The sequence below is a fragment of the Chamaea fasciata genome, unplaced genomic scaffold (genome assembly GCF_029207755.1).
Source record: "Chamaea fasciata isolate MVZ Bird 193981 ecotype frontalis unplaced genomic scaffold, bChaFas1.0.hap1 SCAF_2, whole genome shotgun sequence".
In the NCBI taxonomy this organism is placed as follows: domain Eukaryota; kingdom Metazoa; phylum Chordata; class Aves; order Passeriformes; family Sylviidae; genus Chamaea; species Chamaea fasciata.
The window spans coordinates 18,007,842-18,028,205 of record NW_027094087.1 but is presented as its reverse complement, the minus strand read 5'-3'; the positions used below and the strand labels follow the sequence as shown (position 1 = coordinate 18,028,205).

Genomic DNA, 20,364 nt, shown 5'->3' with positions numbered 1-20,364 from the left:
GCCCCATCCACCCTGGCCCTGAACACCAACCTCTCTGTGCCACCTGTTCTAGTGCCTCACCACCCTCTGAGCTAAAAATTCTTCATAACACCTGCCATAAACCTGCCCTCTTTCAGCTTAAAACCATTGCCCTTGTCCTGTCACTACCTGCCTAATTATGGTCCTAAGTGTGATTTTTGTGGTGAGGGAGATACCACAGAAATACTGGTGATTTTGTCCCAAGGTTTTCAAAGGCTTCCAGGTCAAATATTGCCGTGGAATGCTATGCTGAAAAAGGTCACATATCAGAAATAATTCTTGCATTTCTGAATTAATAATACTGCACTGAAAAGCGGGTTTGTAAAAATTGGGATGTAAAAGCAATTTCCTAAAGTGGTAATGGTAGTTATTTACTCATCACAGTTGCTGGCACGGCAACAGCTCTTTGGAAGGCTAGATTTGATCTCCAGGCATAGGTCTTATTTCCTTTTTCATAACTAAAGAAAGTGAGACAGGAACTGCCTGTGAGGACAGATGGTCCTCTTCTATGTCTAAATAATGGGAAATACTGCCCAGACTTTCTGGGAGAATTTTATTTAACCTTAACAACTAATAGTGCATATTTTAAAGCAAGAGGTATGATTTGTTCACTTGGTCACATAAAACAGACGTAAAACACATAGCATGACAGAATATTAGCTGTGGACAGTACAAATATAGAGTATCCATGAGTGTAATCTAAGGAAGGAATGCTGGATTTGCTTGTGTTCTCCTGTTTTCTACATATCTGTTAAGTGTTTCTTGGGTGGGATTGCCTGTCTGAAGTAGGGCCTTTTACCAGAAAGAACTAAAAGTAACCAATTTAACTAATCTCTTATTTTCCATTCTTTTTCTCCCTTCCTGTCTTTCCTGTATGCCACTGAAATATTTTCTCCTCTGTTCATTTGTAACCTAGATCTCATCAAATACTTCCCAGTTGCCAAGTCCTGAGCCAGTAAAGCACTGTGGGAAGTCGGCACTCTTCCAGTTGGCAGAGGTAAAGTTATTATACCCAGTAGTGTCAGAAGGGGAAGATGTGTGTAACTTTTCCACAAAAAAAAAGTATGAATTGTTTAAGGTTTGCTCTAGTATCAAATTTGGTATTTCCAGAAACATAGATTAGTGAATAATTACATATCAAGAGAAGCAGGCAGTGGCTATGGTCCCAGGGACCTAGTTTTTTAAACACTTGTGAATGTGTGTATTTTCCTAGAGACAGCACAGAAAGGTACACTTCTTTTTAGGAAAATTAGGTTTATAACTGTAATAAAAACAATGTTAAGGAGAACAGCAAAGACAGGAGATAATAGTATGCTTCTTAATGAGGAGCTGGATACCAGGATTAAAAAAATAAAGCTTTAGTTATAATGACTGGAAGGTGCATTGCTTAATTGATGACCGAGAATAGGAAAAGTAGACTTTGAGGTCACCAGGAATCTGTATGAAGAGTTGGAAGTTGATGCAGTGTATTAAATTCTGAAATTGGCAGCTGTCAGCAGTAATCAAAAATGTAGAGTCAGGTTTCCTCAAAGTCCCAGAAATTCTCCATAAGTCTTAAATATAACCTTGAAGAGACTTCCTCTTTGATATGGATGATTCACTCAAGAATCTCTGAGGTTTGATGTGCAAGTGCCATTCTTTGTGATGATTGAAAGATGAAGATACATGCTGTATTCTAGACAAAGAAGGAGGTATGCTAGCACATTACTTGTACACTTTTTAGTTGGTTTTTGTTTTGTTTTGGTGGTGTTTTAGTTTTTTATTTCAAGTTCACATCTTTTTCGGTAAGGAAAATGGTTCTCTGGATCCTGTCTAGTTGCAGCCAGCCCTGTATTCTGGCTGGTGAGGTCGGTTCCTCTCAGGAAAAAGGCAGAGGTTGGAAGCATTGAAATGAAAGTATTTCATGTCTTGTTCTGTGGATAGTCTTGCAAGACTATTGCTTTATAGGAACTTATGTGAGTGGAAGAAAATTTGCCTTACTGTACAGGCAGTCTCTGGCAGTAGTAGAGTTTGTGCTATATTGCCAGCAATGCCTGTGCAAGGGTGATTACACCTAACTTTGATCAGTGATCCATAAGGGTATTTGGCTGTTGCAGCTCTTGGACAGCAGAAGGACTGGTGGTATTTACTCAGGTGCACCAGGAGTTTTTAACATGGCCTCTAACAGGACGGCAGGAGGCTGAGTAGTGCTGTTCTGGAGTAAGGCTTATTGCTGAGTGCAGCCTGGTTTTTAGAAGTCAGCATTAGAAGCTGTGATGTGACTGTGAAGCTTGTGAAGCCCTAATTTAGTAGAAGGACAGATGCTTGTCCACAGGAGTACACAGTTTGTACTGCAGGTGGCAGAAAAAGTGAAGTCTGGCAGCATTGTATGTTGGACAGGTTTCCGTGATCTCTGTGATTGCTCAGATGGATTCCTGCAAGCCGAATTTAATACACAGGATAGACTTTAAAAGCTCTGATTCAAACAGGAAAAAACACAGCAGATGTGCGAGGCACATCTTCCATGTCTCTAGCTCTTTTGTAGGACATCAGCGCTATTGATTTTTTTCTTCTTTTGTTTTTTTCCCCAGTTTTGGAGATCTCTAGTATTGGATCGTATTTGGATAAATGATATGTGAGAGATTCAGCTTAAGTTTTCAGATAGCAGTTCAGGACCTGGTTTAGAGCATCCCAAATAATCCATGTTCATAATCACCTCGGGGGTGTCTTATGTTTGCAAGTGGATTTGGCAGTCAGCTGTGCTATGCTGCTCTTAATCTAAACTGCACTTGCTGTGCACTGGAGGCGACTGGACTACTGTTTCCGTGCTGCTGGCATGGCAAGTGCCTTGTGTGTGGGAGCCTGTCTTCTTCAGCATACCACACTGCTCTGCTCCTCCTTCATCCCTCTGCTATGTGGATTAAACAATTTTATCTTCATTTTTTTTGCCCCCTCTTCCCTATCCCTTCCTTTTTGATATCTCACAATATTTCACAGATGGCAATTAAGATAAAATGCAGAAAGGGGTTAAATTCTTTTCTATATAAGGATTATTAGGGGTTTCTAAGTTTTTGTGAATGGTTGGAGCAGCCACTCTGCATTCTAAAGCCTGGGAAGCTGTTGCTGTTCAGCTCTGCTGAGCCCCTTGCTATGTTTTCAGCCTTCAGTGCAGAGACACGGGAGTGAAGGGGGGCAGTGGAGTGGAGTGGAGCATCACCCCACCAAGGCAAGGAGGCCACTGCACAGCACTAACAGCACTTGGCTGTCAGCAACCTGTGGAGGCTTTAGCTCTAATGGTCAGACCTTGGGAGGTGCTGTGAAGAGCGGCGCCTTCCAGGAGATGTCGAGGCAGTGTTGTTTTTTATTTCTTTTCTGGCAGTGGCAGGCCAAATTCTGTGATCGACTTCGTAGGCCCATGTTGGTTGAGAGCAATGGAAACTGAGTTTGTGGGGATAGGGAGAGCCAAAAGGGTGTAAGTACTTTAGTTCCCCAGTCCCTTAAAATTCCACTTTCTTATGCAGCCTAAAGAAGGCAGTATAAGAAAGCCCCAAGCCTGGTCAGAGATGATGGGATATGTCCTTAAAAATTTAACATTTTCTTCAGACTAGTGGCCAATTCTGATACTGATACTTAAAATTTGTTTAGAAAAAGATAATTTCTTTGCACCTAGCTCAAAACTGATACAAAACACTCTAAAGTACTGAAGAGGATCATGGCCTGATACAGGGAAAAGATTCTGGATGATAATCAGCTACATGCTTGCATGACAGCCTCCTTTTACTCTGAGAAGTACTAAAGATTACCAGCTTGAGGGCTCCTACACAACTTTGGGTTCAGAGTATCTCTTTTACATGAGTCCTTTAGGACAACAAAAGGCAATACCATAGCCTGAAATGAATAGCCTCCTTAACCTATGATAATGAAATGAAATGATAAAAATTTTGGAATCCAGTGTCCTGCCAAGCGTTTAAAAACATCACCAGCTGGGTTGCATGCTGGTGTAGATTGTTGCTTAACTGCTGGAGTCGGTTCCTGTGTGAGAGAGCTTGTGTTTCAGTTCATCCTGTTCCTCAAAGGGAGTCCTAACAAGAAAAACCCCAAATCTGCAAGTAACGTTTATAGAGTACAGTGGCATTATCCACCAGAGCAGTGTTGGAGTGGGCTTTTGTTCATACCAGCATGCACAGGTCTGCACTTCTATTTCACTGTATACTCTGAATGAATTTTGGGAAGGGGGGGAAACAATCCATTCAAATCTGTGAAAACATAAAAGAATTTGTAGTGATAAAAGGATGTTTTATTGGTGTTGGTTTTTCTCTCCACAGATTTCTTCAAGTACATCCCGTTCAGGGCCTTCTGATTTAACGAAACAGTGTGGAACATCAGCGTTATTTCAGCTGGCAGAGGTAATACTAAAACACTGGTGACTAATTGCCCCAGGTGCTCTGGGGTGGAGAAGTTAAAGCTATTGATTGCCTAAGTCTGCAAGGCAGAACAGTGATACAGTTATAATTGCACCACTGCTTATCGAACCATAAATTACCATGGCTCAGATGCCACAAGTCAAGATTTCCCCAGATTAGCCATCAACTTAGAGGTTTCTAAGTGTCAGTGCAGCTGAGAAGTACCACCAGTTTCTAGGAGTCTGGTGCAGCTGAGAAGTACCACCAGTTCCTGGTGGCGAAGGGACTTTGCAATTTGAACTTGACTCAGTTTCATGGTTTAGGCCTTGAGGTTTTAGGGTTTGGTTGAGGGGCACGAATAGTTGAGAGAGAGGACTGGATGACTGTGTTATCAAATTCAGGCATTGCTGTTACAAATTCATGTTAATGGTCATGGGCTGCTTTCATTTATTTTTGCTTTTCATGCCTGTTAAGTTTTTCAGGTGAACTAACAGGTCAATAACTTCCATAGAAGTTCTGCTATGATACTCTTAGCAGATCTTCCTTCTGGGAGCAGTTGAAACCAATGGCACTTTATTGAAATTTTGCCTTTATTTTGTTTCTAAACGCTTTTTTTAAGCTTTCCCGGTCTTGAAGATTGTTTAATTACAAGTTTATTCAGACAAGAGAGAAGTCAGTTTTTTTGTAGCCACATCTATAGCTCTGTACTACTGGCTACTGCAGAAGAAGCAAATGTATAAATGGAAATAATCCATTGGCTAGGGATCTATGTTGAATTAACAAAATACTCTTAGTCCATTGAGCTCCATATTAAAGATTGATCTTAGGCTTTTGAAAGTCACAGGCTGTTCTTAACATTGCATTGTAGTAAAAAAGTCAGAAGTACCTTTGTACCAAGAACCCACGTCAGCATAGTTGTGGAGTTCTCCTTTGCCTGGTCTAACCTGCTTCCCAATAGATACTGCGTGTTGCCCAAGCTCTGGTGCTTTACAGTACTCTGGCCAGTTTGTCCTGAACCAGATCAGTAGTTTCTACCTTGTGCAGCAAGAATTTTGGAAACCTGCTGCAAAAACATCCCAATCGTTGGTGTTATGTTATTACATAAATTGGTATGAGAGACTTTTTTAGTTTGCAAGGAAAAGAAGCCTTGCCAATTTGAGAAATCTAAAATGGACCTAAAGAGGACCCAGGTGTCTGGGGGAGGTACTTCCATACTGACCACATGGCCTGTGGGCTGAGCTGTGGGAACCTTCTGATGTCTGGTTCAAAGCAAGCCTCTTCCATCTGGTTTTGTTCCAGGTGACTGGAGCATTTGTTCTAAAAACAAAACTGCACTGGGAATTCAGCTTGGGGGCTTTGAGAGGGGACAGTAAGAACAAAACATGTCTTCCCAAGGGCAGTTGGTTGGTGCTGTGAAGGACTGCCTTCTGTAGAAGTGTCCGCATAGCTTACAGGTGATCCAAAACAGAGAGGATCTTCCAAGTCATTGCTGCAGAAACATGGCAATTTGAGGACCTTCTGACAGCTCTTTTTTTGAATCTCGATGTTCCTCAGATAGTATGAGGATTTTTGGTTTCCATTAATGTTATCTCCAGGAGGAGATAACCATGGCAACCACTGCTGCTTTGCAGTTCTTTGCAAAATAAGTCTGTGACATGAGAAGAAAGATTTGGAAGGGTTTTGTGCTACCTTCCAAATTGTTTCTTACATCCAAGTAAAAGAAAATAATTTCAGTTAGGGAGATTCAGTAGTAAACGGTTTTTTCCCTCCCTCTTTCAAAGCCATTTGGAAAATGGAGAAAGGAATTGTATTAGGTACAATTGAAAGCTAAAGGGATGCGGATGAGAGATTTCAAGTAGAGTGTCTGTGGCAGTGGTCAGAGATAACTCTGTTCTGTTGCATTTCGGATATTCTGACAACGTGGTTTTCCAGATTATATAAAGAGCCTTAAAGGAAACACCACTGAGATTAGTTGGGGTCTTTTTCTATTAGTGCAATAGAACCCACCAGCCTTTTTCTAGCACTTAGCCTTCATCCCATTGCATCAGTTTCAGCAGGACTTCAGCCTGTTTTTCAGTACTGTCCTGTAGCACAGTTTACTTTCCTAAACTAAAATGCCTGAGACATTCCCTGTTTAATGCTCTTGTTAGTACAAGTAAGTAATGATAACAGTTGATCTTTGTTTCATGGGACTGTTTTTAAACTTACTTTAGATGTGCCTTGCTTCGGAAGGAGTAAAAGTGAAAGAACCTGGGAAAACAAAAGTGGAAGCACTGGAAGATGAGGAAGGGGAAGTTTCAGAGGACATGGAAGTAGGACTGGAGAAAACAACATTAAAAGACCCCAGTAAAGGAAAAGTAGAACAATCAGAGATAGAGAAAATGCAAAACTCAGATGAAACAAAAGCTGAGGAATCAGAAACTGCAAAATGCAGAGATTTTACTAGTCTCACAATGGAAAACAGTCCTTTTGAGAGAAAGGATAACACAAAGGATCACGTGTGCCGTTCTCCAGAGCTTTTCATGAGCGACATGACTATCCTTGGGCTAAAGCCAGAAAAGATAAAGAAGAAAAAGAAAAAAAATAAGTTGGACCGACACACAAACGAAAAATCCACCCCCAAGAAATCTTGTAAAAAGAGACAGTCCTCTGAGTCGGACATTGAAAGCGTAATGTACACAATTGAAGCCGTGGCCAAGGGGGACTGGGGTGCTGAGAGACTTGTGGACACTCCCCGCAAAAAAACCCGCCCTGTCTCAAATGTGAAGGGAAGCATGTTGGATACAAAATCACCAAAGAAAAAAGTGAAATCAAAAGAGAAGAAAACATCAAAGGAGAAACCAGTGGAGACCACCAAAGAATCAAAGCCTCCTGATTTCCTTAGTATTGAACCCAGCAAGGAAGTACCATGTGAGGCTTCTGATAACATTAAAGTGGAACCACTGACCCCAACAGAGGAGGTGGTACCCCAAAGCTTACCAGAACAGGTCAAAACTGAGGACAGTGACTGTGTTAAAAAGATAGAAACCTGTGGCTCCAGGAAATCTGAGAGATCTTGCAAAGGTGCTCTTTATAAAACTCTGGTGTCAGAGGGCATGCTCACATCTCTGCGCGCTAATGTGGACAGAGGTGGGTGGCTTTGAGTGTTTTGTTTACAGCATGAAGTGCAAAAGCCTGCCTGGAGTGGGAGGAAAATCAAAAGTCCATGTTTAAGCTGGAGTTTGAGCAGTGTGCTGTGGGAATGTTGTATCTGGTCACCTGAGATGCTAGGGACAGGTGGAGTGGCTGGACTTCATGTTCCAGGGCAGGTTCTTTTGAAATCTTGTGATCTGTGTTCCTGCTTACCTCACAAATTCCTAACCACTCTGTTTTTGTCTTTTGTGATCTGAGTTTTAACCTCTTGAGTGAAGGCTTTGTTGTTTAATTTGTTAGCCTGCTGATAGATATGTGCAGGACTTGTGATGTAGGTAACCCTGAACAATTACCTTGTTTCTATATAAACAACTCTTGTGGTTGTGAACATAGTTCTCGATCCTGCGAGAAGCAGATGTGTTCTGGTTTTGCTTTGGTTGTTAGTTTTGCTGTAGGCATTAAGTGAGAACCCTTTATCTTGTGGAAGGACAGATTTGAGATAATTTTTGGAAGCTTTCAGTGAGATGTCTGGAAATGTATTTTTCCAACTGGTAGATTTATATGTGTAATTAGAACAGTCAGAAAAGAAAAAGATATGTTTGTAATTTAGGGAATCTTATTACTGTATGTCTCTTCATCTCTTTCTTCTTTATACCTTAAGGGATCCTTATTTTGGAGGTAGTCCAGGAAAAGACAGGGACAGGGGATGCAGAATAGTTGTCAATATCATCATTAATCCAGTTTAAAATGAAAAATGTTTTGTAACTGCCTTCAAAAAGGTCAGGCTTCATAAGTTTCAGGACTGGCTGGGTGCACAAGTTTCTTCTGAGTCCACTTTGTTTTGGAACATTTTTCTAAAGATGGGAAACAATTTTCTGCCTTCATCACAGGAAAAAGAAGCTCAGGAAAAGGTAACTCCTCAGATCATGAAGGATGCTGGAATGAAGAAATCTGGGCCTTTTCCCCAAGTGGGACAAGTGGGAACAAAAAACTGAAAAAGACTAAGCCAAAGGAAGAGTTTGTTTTTGGGTAAGTTGTGGCTTAACACTGTTTAATGTTTTAGTTAGATCAGCCTGATAATTTAAGATTGAGTCCTCCACACTGCAGCTAAGTGAACTGCATTGAACACCCAAATAATCACAATTCCTATAATAAAAAACCCAGTTGGACTGAGTCATGCTCTAAATACCTGTCGTTTATGTAGAAAAGTAATTCCTTTGAGATCTTCCCTCGTTTACACGACTGTAAGTGAATTTGAATTAGGTTATTTGCTCAGTTCTAAACAAACCACACGGTATTTACCTGCTCAAAAAGTGGTGAAGAGGATTACTTACATTTTCAGAGTACTTTGCAAGCACTATTTAAAGTTCTGTGTAGGTGTTCAATCATCATAAACCAGATTAGACTAGAAAAAATAGATCTCTTTGCCCACTTGGAGAGATTGCTTACAGAGGAATAGTAAACAATATTCTTATATTGGCAAATAATTATGATAAATATGTCATTTTTCTATTGTAGAGAAAAGATACTTAAACTGCTTATGTCCACCACGATGAAATTAAATATATCTTAAAAACATTTAATGAGTATAGATGGATTAAAATTTAGCAAGGCTGCACAGAATTACTTTCCTAGTATACAAATAATGATTTTTGACAGAGTATTACAGATTTATTTAGCTGCAGGCACAGTAGTTCAATCTGGGTAGCCATTCATACTTGCAAATTCTTGCAGATGGGAAAATGAATTTTAAAAGGGGAGTTTTTCCATATTTCATGCCTAAAATTATGGTATTTTTGGTTTTGCAGGTTTACAGTACCCTTTTTACAATCTAGTCTATGTGACATCTAGTTGCAGCTCAATTTCCGCAAAGTTATTAATCAGTGGGAATCCCCAAGTCTTGTTTATTGGAATAGTCAACAAAAATTAGCCAAGAAAAAATGGAACGCTTTGTATTTTTATAGCTTTTATAAGTTTTGGAAATATTTTTAATTTTAAGTTGACAGATTGAAAACTTTTCACACATAATGGTGAGAGAACTGATCACATCTTGTAGCATAAAAAAAGTAGTTGTAAATTATTTATTGAAAGTAGCTAGCAAAATTGTCTAAATCATTCATTCAATGCTGTTCTACCCTCATTATCTGGCTGTATGAAGAAATACATATTTTCCAATCTCTCATCTTTATTCAGTTGCATCATTAATGAGTTTTATTTAGTGAACTCAGTAAAGGCAGAATTAAGAATTTGTGAAGCATAAATGCTGGAGAAGGTGTCCTGTATCCCTTTTCATTGCATTACCTGACCTTCTGGCTACTTGAAGAGCTGGTTTTACCTCTACCTGCTCCGCTTAACTCACTCTGCTCCCTTCAGCATCACATTTCAACCTCACTTTGTAGATGTGTTGATGGAAGGGTCCTCACCTCTTCAGAATTACATCATTTTCCCTGTGTTCTCTTCCCTTACCCATCAGTAGCTTCCCGCATTTCTCTGATGGTCTGGGTGGCATGTATCTACCTGCATGTATCTCCTGGCAGGACCACGCCTTGCAGCATGAACAACCCAGCTCAGCTACACGTGTCTAACCAGGCTTCTGAGGCTCTTAAAATGTGTGACAGTGTGGATGATTTTTATTTCTTTAAATAATTAATCGCTGACATAGAGCTAGCAGCACTCCGCATTGCCTGCACGTCTCACAAGTTACAAATTACTAGCCAGGATGGCAGCTCATCTGCTCAGATGGGGTTTGGCCTCCCCAATTAGAGCTCCAGCCCCTCACATGCCCTCGGAGCAGGAGCTGAGGCGGGTGGGAACAGACAGTGGGAGAGGAGCTGAGTCAGATGATGGCATTGCATGACAGCTGTCAGAGCAGAAAATCTGATGCTTTTGTGGTTGTCAGGGAACATCCGTGTGGAAGAGAAAAAGGTAGCAGTACCAAGCGCTACTGATGTCAGATACCTTTGTGATTTAAAACCAAAATAAAATGTGTACGCAATCAAACAAACCCCCATCATGCACCTGGTCTGCAAAGAGCCAAGGCTGTATTTTAAGATTGAAAATTGCTTACTGGGAGAAGTAATAATTGCAGAGAAAAAAAATGAGATATCTTTCTGTGTACCAAAGCTTTCAGAACGCAATTTGTTTGAAGTGCTGCTTCAGAAAGCAGAGAGAAGTACCATGTTTCTTGTGATACTTCCAAGTGTATGAGGGCCATCCTTCCAGCAGTCATGCCAGCTTCTGTCAAGTTGAGGTTTTTCACAGCAAGGAGAATTAAAAACAAGTGGAAAACGTCATTGTTCCCCTGTCATTGACAGTGCTATTTATAACTTGCCTAACTATGTGCACTGCCTTTTACTAAAACACGATTTCTACTTCTGCCTGGCTGCGAAAATTTGCAGGAACAGAGTGCTTATGCAAGCCAATGTAGTCATTACAGCTGGAAATACTGTGCCATCCTCTTTTGGGTGCTTTGTTTTCTTCTGCTGTTTGGAACAATCATACCTTGACTGTGTATTCCTTGAGTTGTAGTTAATCTGCTGACAATCATTCAGGTTGGGCTGCAGTATGAGGCATGTTGGGTTTCATGAAAGCATAAGCTAGTTGTATTTTTCATCTCACAGCAAATAAAATGTGAGGGGAGAAGATCTAATCACCCAGAACAAATAGAAAACTAATTCCCGCCCCAAAGCTTCATGTTTCACAATATCCACAGTAGATTGATTAGTTTGACATTGTTCTTCTGGTTTGAAATGCTGTTTCCATTCTGGTGTAAGAACTTTTATGAGAAGTTATTTTATTGGTTTTGCTGTCTTTGTTCATGCCCCTCACAGAACAGATAAATCTCTTCTGTGAATCTGTGCAGCAAACAGAGCTAAATGTCACCAGTATGGCATTGATTTTTTTTTTTCTAATTTTAACCTATGCTATTAAGATAATCAATTTGCACTGTTACGAAATGCTGAAGCAGAAATGTACATTCTCATTCTTAAGTTGGATTAATATATACTGGTTTGGTGTTTACAGTGTGTGCATTTACCTGTTTTTCCCCTCACTCTGTGTAGAAGGGTGTGTATATACACACACAAGCTCTTAAACAGTATATTTTTTTTTTCTCCAGAAAGAGTTACATTTAATTTGAATGGTTTTGTTTCCCATTTAGCTTAGCAAAATTGGAAGAAGAATTTGCAAAGAAATTCAACAGCCTCCCTCAATACAGTCCTATTACCTTTGACAGGAAAAATTCAGCTGTTTCGAGGAAAAAGCGAAAGATTGGAAGCGGCTCATGTGAACTACCAAAATCCAACAAAGGTAAATTGCCAAGTATGGAACGTTCTTAAATAACAGCAGTGCTGTGACAAGCTCAGGAATTTATACATTCTTACTGTATTGTTACCTGTGAAAAATCTGAAGTCAAAGAAGAAATTTCCTGAAGTTCCCTGAAGCACTGAAGTTAGTTGGTTCTCATCTGGTTTAGTTTTCAGGCTGATTGTTTTCACTCTTGGTTCCTGATTTCCATGATAAGTAGAATTGGGTAGAGTTTGTACATGAATTGTATTTCTCATAGCAAGAAAGTTTTTCAGAAACATGAATATTTGTGAGGTAAGTGAATTTGGCAAGTTTTCCTGGGAGAAAATGGGGAAGAAAGGGCATATGATCAAAGGTTCCATTTTGACATTTTCCTAAGCTTAGTTTTAGGGTCTGTAAATTAAAACATGAGATACCAAAAATGTCTGAATGAAACATCTGGTATTTTTCTTCTGTCAAGATCATGATTCCATCATAAAGTTTGAGCAAAAATGTCCTGGTGGGATTAAAAAAAAGTTAGAGGTCATGAAAACCATTTTCATACCCAGCTCCATTGCTGTGGCTCGTGGAGGGAGACATTCATTACACCCTTGGCTATTTTTTTATACAGACAATGTGTGACACAGAGGTGGTAGGGAAGTGACAATGTGGTATGGTAAAACTACTTATATACTGTGGTAGAAATACTGATGCATATATACAGTATAGAAGCATCACGAAATGAAGGAATTATATACCAGTAATTCCTCAAGACAAAAGGATGCTCAAAAGGATCCTCATCAGGCACAGTTTGCAATGGTTGGTTTCCTTTTCTGCAACAATGTTAGTTCCACTGACTGACAGGTTTTAAGATCTAATACGGCTGTTTTAGCCAGGTGACCCTGGATTAGATCCATGCCTTTTGAATGCTTCACAAATAATCACATTACAGTGTGCAGGATTGAGCAGCTGGTCTTTTCTAGTGCTTGCCAATTTTGGTATTGATTTTTGTAATTAGATGTGGAATAGCCACTTTGCAAAATTAGACTTGTGCTAATACCAAGCTAGTTCTGACTTCAGATGCCTTTAATTTTGTTTTATGGTGTGTATTTGACAGAACTTCTTAAACAAGCGTGAATGAATTGCTTTACAGTATGATAACACACTGGTAATTAAGCAACATCTGTTGGGAAGAAAATCCTTAACTACAGTGATCTAGCAATTGAAGTTGTAGTAGCAGCTCATTGGATTTCTCACACCAGTATTTACCTGTTCAAGTGTCTCTATGTTTAAAACTTCTGCAGGCCATGTGTTTGGGAATGGTGGGCTAGAATTCTGCCTCAAGCCAGGTAGCCCAAGACTGCGTTCTGCTTTTAGGTAGGCTCATACAGGAGAGTTTTGTTAGCATCACTTAAAGAGGTTTGTAATGTATTCGGCCTGGTCTCAAGGGGAGGTCAAAAACATAACTGCAGGCTGGTTACAAGCCTGATCTGAGTAGCTCTGGCACAGTCCTGCCAGTCATGGAGTGTTTGCCTCTGGCTGACAATAAGGGCTCTTTAAATTAAGCCAGCTGACTTTGCACTGAGCAGATGGTAAACAGTCACGTGAATTTTTCCACCAACTGAGCTGTGGGGTTGCAACAAGCAGCCCCAGGGCAGTAATACTGCTCTGTCTTTAGCGAACATCTAACCACAGCCCCAAACTAAATCCAGACAGAGCTAGTGATACCTGCTTCTAATTCCAGTAAATGTTCAATTCACACACTTCAGCTGGGCAAGCTGACAGTTTAGTGGCAGTCATTCCAACTCCCTGAAGAGCAAGGTTCAGTCAGGTCTCAGGAGGTAGTTGAAAAACTTTCCAACAAACCATTTTTCTTCTGGAAAAGAAGGATTGCTTAAAAGTAAATATTTCATGGCAGTAAGTCAATTTTAAATGTGTTTTATTTTCTTAGGATGTGTAAAACTAGGATGTGAGTTGGGTTTTGAAATAATCTGACCTAAAGTGCATACAAGTGAGCTTACTAAGCTTGGTAAGGTTTGTTCCAGTTGAGTCAAACATTTATTAAACTGAATCCTCAATTTAATTTGTGATGTACTGACAGGCTTTTGAGCCTCATTGTGCTCTTGTCTGATGAAGTGTGATGAATGTAAAGACTCTTAGAGAGCTCTAGTCTCCAAAAGCATAGCACAAACAGGTCTGTGTGCTAGGCTACTGCAAGTACTGCAGGAAATTAAACTGGCATATCATGCAAAATAATAGAGCTTGGTTTGGTGTGGTTATGGGTTTTCTGAATTGTCCTGCTTTTTTACACCATTAGAATTAAACAAAAGTAGCATCCTATTTTTATGCAATGAGCATGAACCATGAAGGGTCAATACAGTCTTATCGGTATGACTGTGTTGGGATGTGGGAGACCTTAACTTTGCACTGCTCTGCATTACTGGGTTACGTGGAGTTGTTTCTGCTGTAGGGCTTTTCCCTGGTCTCTGTCAGGTAATTAGAAGACTTTTCCAGCACAAATAGTGTGTACAAGTGTTTGGGGCCTCTGGCTGTTTCCGAAAGCAGATAAAAATCAGTAGGGATATGTTTACTTAAACACTCCTTGAAATGATGCTTTTTTTGAATGAGTGTGTGCAGGATCATAAACTATCTACTCATTTTCACTCAGGACAGATTAACTAACTACTTCATTTTTGAAGTCTACAGTGTCTACTAAACATTTAAAATTTAGAAAATATGTTGAAGTGCTTTACTCTAAGCCTTCCCCGGGATGTTGGGCGAATAAAAATGGAGAAATGTTTTTGTTTGTTCGGTTTGGGGAGTTTCTCTGCACCCCATCACCAACTGTAACTGTATGCTTTAATAAGTTTTATTTTGGAGTAAATGGTGCTGGATTGATTTTCTGTCAAATGTCTTTAGCCTATGCCTACAACAGGCTTGATCTGCTACCTAACCACACGGCCAGGTTTTTCAGGATGTTTTCCTGCTCTGAAGTGGAAAACCAGTAGGGCAGTGCCCACTGACTACTTCTGTTGCGCTTGTCATGTCCAGTCCACACTTCAGCCAATTCTTTCACATAAAAACACCTGAAGAACCCTGTAACATGAAAGCTCTTTCACATCCACATGTATGAAAGAAAATTTGAACTATTTTTAAATGAGAGGCATTTTTTTCCCCAGAGTTTCCAAATTGTCTAAATTCTGCTCCCACTGAAATGATTTGGAGGGTCTTTCTTTAGTGGGAGCAAGACTGAACAAGCCATAAAGCTTTGTCAAAATCCACATCAAGGATTTTGAAGTAGAAATGTGTATATACAATAATAATGTCGCAAAATGGCTGAAGAATAGAGCTGTACTGAATCTGTGCAGATGGCCTGCTCCGACATTTACTGGAGCTGTGACGGTTTCCTTTTTTTTTCTTCTTTCCAATGGCATATGTGCCAAAACATCCCACCACGCAGAAGTCAGCTGTCTGCAGTGAGTCACTAATCTGCTTGTATGCAAAAGTGAGCAACAGGCAAAGTCATTATTTCTGCTTTGTACTGTGAAGAAATGCTCACTTATACACCAAGCACTGCACTAAAGCTTTCATTTTAGGAAGGCAGAGGGGAATGCAGAGTGTGCTTTAATATGGGGGAAGAGATTGTTGATTTTTTTTTTTTTTTTTTTGATTTTTTTTTTTTTTTTTTGTCTCTGGCCTCTCTGACTAGAAAGGAGGCATCAGCTTAAAATGGATGCTGCTTTGTGGCATTCCTCTTGGTCTTAGCTCTGGGGTTTTTTTGGCTCAGTTCAAAGCATTCAGATGCTTGGAGATTTCATGCTGTAACATTCCAAGGATCATGACCTAAAAATACAGCGCCTTCCTCTGAGAGATGCAGAAAAGCACAGACTGTTTGTCTTGATTTTGTTAGGATCTTGTTGAAATGTCCTCTGTTTGATCAGATCCTTTAGTAAAAACAGGGAACTTTTTGAGAGCAAACGAGGCCTACACCCAGAAATTTGGAGGAAATGCAGTTCATTTTCTTGCCTGCTGCTTCCATGAGCAGCTGCCACTGGCAGTAGCAAGTATTCCCAGGAGGAATCTCTACTGCCCTCAATGAGCACAACGGACAAGCCAAGGATTAAATCCTGTGGCAATTGCCAAAGTACTAGGGAGAGGAATAGCCGTGTAAAATACTTCTAATGGAGCAAGATGAGTAGATGGCTGTATAACAGTGTCAAGTAAACTAACCTTAAAAGGTTCTTTCTATAGGAAATGACATCTGGGGTCCATTGCCTAACAGCAAGACTTTTAGGTTAGTTTTTTCAGTCATGGATTTTCTCTGGATTGAATGTTCACAAGTGGCATTTGTTCAAAGTCTTGGAATACTTGCCTGTTGTCTCCATGAAACAGGTGTGTAACCCAGGCCGGCATCCTGTCAACTCTTGCATGGTGACTGTGCCTACACTGTTAAGGCAAAGTGTTGATGAAGTTTCTTGTGGAGTTAGAATGTACATTGCCAGGTCCAAGTATGAACTGTTGACTTATTTAGCTATTAGCCGGTCTTCTCTTTCAATGCATTTATGTCCAAAGGCGTTCTAAGTGTCACTGGGCACTGTCTCACAGGAGTAACAGCTAAAAGGGAAGGAAATAGGAGGTTTCCTTACTGAAAGGCAGCTTTTCTTTCAGACCTGCTAAAGTCCTTAGATTTTCCATGTACTAAAGTGACATTTTGCAGATACAGGCTGATGACAAAGGTGCCTTTGATGGGGAAAAAAGAGATGAAAGACACAGGTTTCCCCCTCTGTGCAATGCTTGTCATCTTTTTCTGAGTTTTTCATCTCAGTTATTCTGCTTAGATTTGCTGACACTGGCTGTCTGTGATAGTAATTGAAAGGGTTTGTATGGTGCAAGTTGAGCTGTAGAAATAGAGACATGGGATATGTACATGTGATACGTACATACAGTGATATGTAACATGTTGCTTCTTCCAGGCACCTGCAAAAATCACTAATCAGCTAACTAAAAAGCAATAATAAAAATATCACAAGAATCATGTAGTTATGTACCTCTGTCTTGTGGAACTTTGTGGAAAGACTTGTTTCTGTTGATGTAGATGGAGTATTTGAGCTTGGTATCAAGAAAAGCTTAATTCTTTCTCTTAGGCTTTGGCTGAATCTCTCTAAGCTTTTTCATTCCTTTACATTTTTGTTGCACTGACACAAGACTAGTCCTCTGTGATACTCAGGAAGCTGTTGTAAAAATTGAAGAACATCATTTCAGTAAGTTCAATAAGTTTGAGTGAATGTGGTCTCTTCTGTTGTACTTTCTGGTATTTCCTATACAGGTTCTACTGAAGCTGTTTTAAGCTGATGTTGCCTGAGATGATCTCTTGCTTGGACCTTATTTGATTTGCTGTTTGACTTCTGGATTTTTGGAAGTTTATTAAGTTTTCTCCAAAGTTTTGATTTCTTCCATATTAAAAAAAGAAGTAGCAGTGAGCCAAAAAGCCAACATGTGCAAGATGTTAAGGTTTCTGGCTGGATTTTAGCTTTCTCTCAGTAATTTTCAGTATTGATCAGACAGCCTAGTGTCTGTGAATGGTTTCACTTAATAAGACTAAATACTTCTTCCATGTGCTACACACTTTACTCTCTCTTTCCTTGCATATGGAGTCTGAGATGGCAATTTGCAGGTGTATAATGTAAATTTACCCTGATAGCACATTCCTGTATGGTTGCAGTTATGTCCCAGTAGCCAATGTGTGTGTCTGGTTCCTTTTAAGGATGAGTGGAAGAGGCTAGTATTTGTGGTGAGTAGAATCCTGTTCCAGGTGAGCTAGAGATGGGAAGGACACCCACTTGTTAGGCTATAAATCACCTTGTCACATGCACAGCATATGATTTGTTTGGGCTGGTCTGTTCTGAACTAACCTGAAGACTTAATTGTTCACTGTGTCATTGGAAATAAGATTTTGAAGTTGAGTTTCTGTAAACTCCCTAAAAATGGTTTTGCATTGTGGAGATTATGCATCTCTTACGCCTATGTTGCTGTTATGTCACTGACTGCTCTCCTAATGCGGCAAAGGCTAACTTCTTGGTGACCTCTGATAGTGATATATTTTGTGGTCCAGTGTCACACAAGATGTCTTCTGACTGCTCCTAGTAAAGACTGCTGGCAAAGTAAGAGTGATACCATGAGGTGGACATAACCTCACCTTCCTTCTCTGGAGCTTTTACTTTTGCACTTAGTATATCTCATTTCTGGTCACCAGAAAGGCAGTGATAGCTCTTGCATCCTGTGGTGGGTTGGCCCTGGCTGGTAAGTAGGATCCCACCCCATTGCTCACTCGCACAGTGGGATGTGGAAGAGAATAGGAAGGGCAAAACCAAGGAAAAATACTTCCTGGGTCAAGAAGAAGACAGTTTCACAAGCTGGACGGAGGAAACAAGTAATGTAAAAGGCAGCACTCACCACTAACAAACTGATGCCCAGCCAGTACCTGAGGCAATGGACAACTTTAAAAAAAACATTCTCCACAGTTTTGTGCGTAGTGTGGTGTGAAAGGCCTCTTGGCCAGTTGTTCCAACTGTCTCCTCCCAAGCTCTTGAACACCCTCAGCCTACTTGCTGGGATGCCAGAGTGAGAGAAAGATCTTGATGCTCTGTAAACACTGCTCAGCAGTGGTGTGTTTCTAGCACTGTTCAGTTTACTCCCTGCCAGCCAAGCCCAGTATATGTGCAAAAGAGAGCATGTCTTTAAACAAGCAAGACCCCCCCCGTTTTATTGTATGGCTATCCTTTCCTAAGCGCTTCATTCCCCAAAATGCATTGTATGCACTTAAACATTGGGAGGTGGTGGGTTGAACTACAGCTTGCTGAAAGCCCCCAGAGTCCCTTCGGGCGGCAGGTCGGGTTTTGTGCTTCCCCGTCAAATGGCGACTTGTATTACAGGAAGGGGAGGTTGTACAGTACATGCATACTGTGACTGTTGTACTCTTTTTCAAGCTTCTAATTAAAAGTATGTATTATTAATGTTGTCTGTAGGTTCATTCCAGTCTCAGAAAAAGAACCTATTCCACAAAATTGTCAGCAAATTTAAGCACAGAAAGAAGCTTAATGTTCCGGACACAGGTACTGGTGCATTGCTTAATTAAGGTTTTCAGCTGCCTTCTTTCTCAGTTCAGTCTCGGGGAAATGCTTCTAGACAAAGACACCTCAGCTCTGTAGTCTTTAATCATTTTGGTTCCTTATTTTCCCTGTCTGCTATGATTCCATTGCCTCCTGGCTCCAGTTGATATTACCTTCTCCAGTATTACGCCGTTCTGTTTTTACTTGGCATCTCCCTTTAATTACAGTTTCCTGTTCCAGATGCCATGCAGCAGACCTGACAAAGCAAGGGCAATTCTGCAGTTGGCCCTGAAAATGTTTTATCTTCTACAGCTCACAGCTCTGTAGTCCTTAGGTTGCTCTTATCTGCATCCTTCTGTATCAGTGACCATATCATTTTGCCAGAGCATTTGTGCATGTCCCTATTTCCTATTCCTGTGATTTCTTGCTGTCCGGAACTTTGCAGGCTGCAGCTGGTCAAGGTAAGAGCCTGGCCATGGTGTAAGAGCCTGGTCAGGATGTATGTGCTTGTTTCTACACCAGATCTCAGAAGTACCAACCTCCAACCCTTCCTCTGTAGAAATCTTAAACCAGTTTTCTGCTTGCTTCATTTTGAAAATACCTTCTGCAGTTTAAGTTTTGTTCTGGAGCTTGTCTGCCCGCTATCCTGCTGTTAGCTCTCTAAAATCTTCTTCTTGTTACGATATCATAATCCTGCGCACTACAAATGCAAAACTCTGAGGGGCATTTTCAAGTGAACAGTATGTACAGGATTATAGCTTAGCCTGTTTCACTGGGCCCATTTTTTTTGTCATCATGTTGCCCACACTATTCAAGTCATGCCCAGGTTGTTCTTTAGCTGTTCCACAGTAGTGTTCTCTCCTGCATTGTTCTTGTAGTGTAGAAAAGCCTCTCTGGTTCTGCTTACTTAACTCTGTTAATTTTGTCTGGTTTCTTCCCCACCCATGTTCATCTCTAAGATAATAAAATTGTTGTTCCCATCTCCAGTTTCCCCAGCTACCTTTATGGTTAATATCTTTTCCTAAGAGGTGAGATGTAATTTCCTCTCCTTTCCTGGTGCTGTGTTTTCTGTCATCTGTGTTGCACCTGCACTATTTTCCCACATAGACTCTGCTTGCTCTTCTGCATTCCATGGTGCAAATAATTTGAAATTACTTGCTCTGTCTTGTTGTATTTGTACAACAAATATATTGTGGGAGTTGCTTATGAGAAGTAACTATCTTGCTTCCATGTTGGTGTAAAAAAGGCATCATGCATTAGCATAGTTTTTATTTGGCATCATTCAGATATTGTTCCTGAATTATTAATAGACTGTGTAGACAAATTATTAAGAGCAATGGGTGTTTAAATTCTCCTGGGTGAAAAGAAACAGAAAGTGTTTAATAGATGATTAAGTAAAGAGTAAAAAACATAACTACCTTAAAATCTGCAGATAAAAA

General features: G+C 40.3%; 1 protein-coding gene across 9 annotated transcripts in view; it reads left to right on the top strand.

Moving 5' to 3' along the window:
• Nucleotides 1–20,364, top strand: part of BBX (BBX high mobility group box domain containing) — a 136,056-nt gene that overhangs the window by 103,254 nt on the left and 12,438 nt on the right. For 5 of the 9 annotated variants that reach the window (XM_066175147.1, XM_066175146.1, XM_066175148.1 and 2 more), the window contains 6 exons: nt 935–1,015; nt 4,323–4,403; nt 6,614–7,529; nt 8,423–8,561; nt 11,692–11,840; nt 18,842–18,928. In XM_066175147.1, the coding sequence (XP_066031244.1) occupies nt 935–1,015; nt 4,323–4,403; nt 6,614–7,529; nt 8,423–8,561; nt 11,692–11,840; nt 18,842–18,928 (1,453 nt within the window). The remainder of the gene's footprint in view (nt 1–934; nt 1,016–4,322; nt 4,404–6,613; nt 7,530–8,422; nt 8,562–11,691; nt 11,841–18,841; nt 18,929–20,364) is intronic. The other 4 variants (XM_066175141.1, XM_066175142.1, XM_066175144.1 and 1 more) reach the window with 4 other exon arrangements.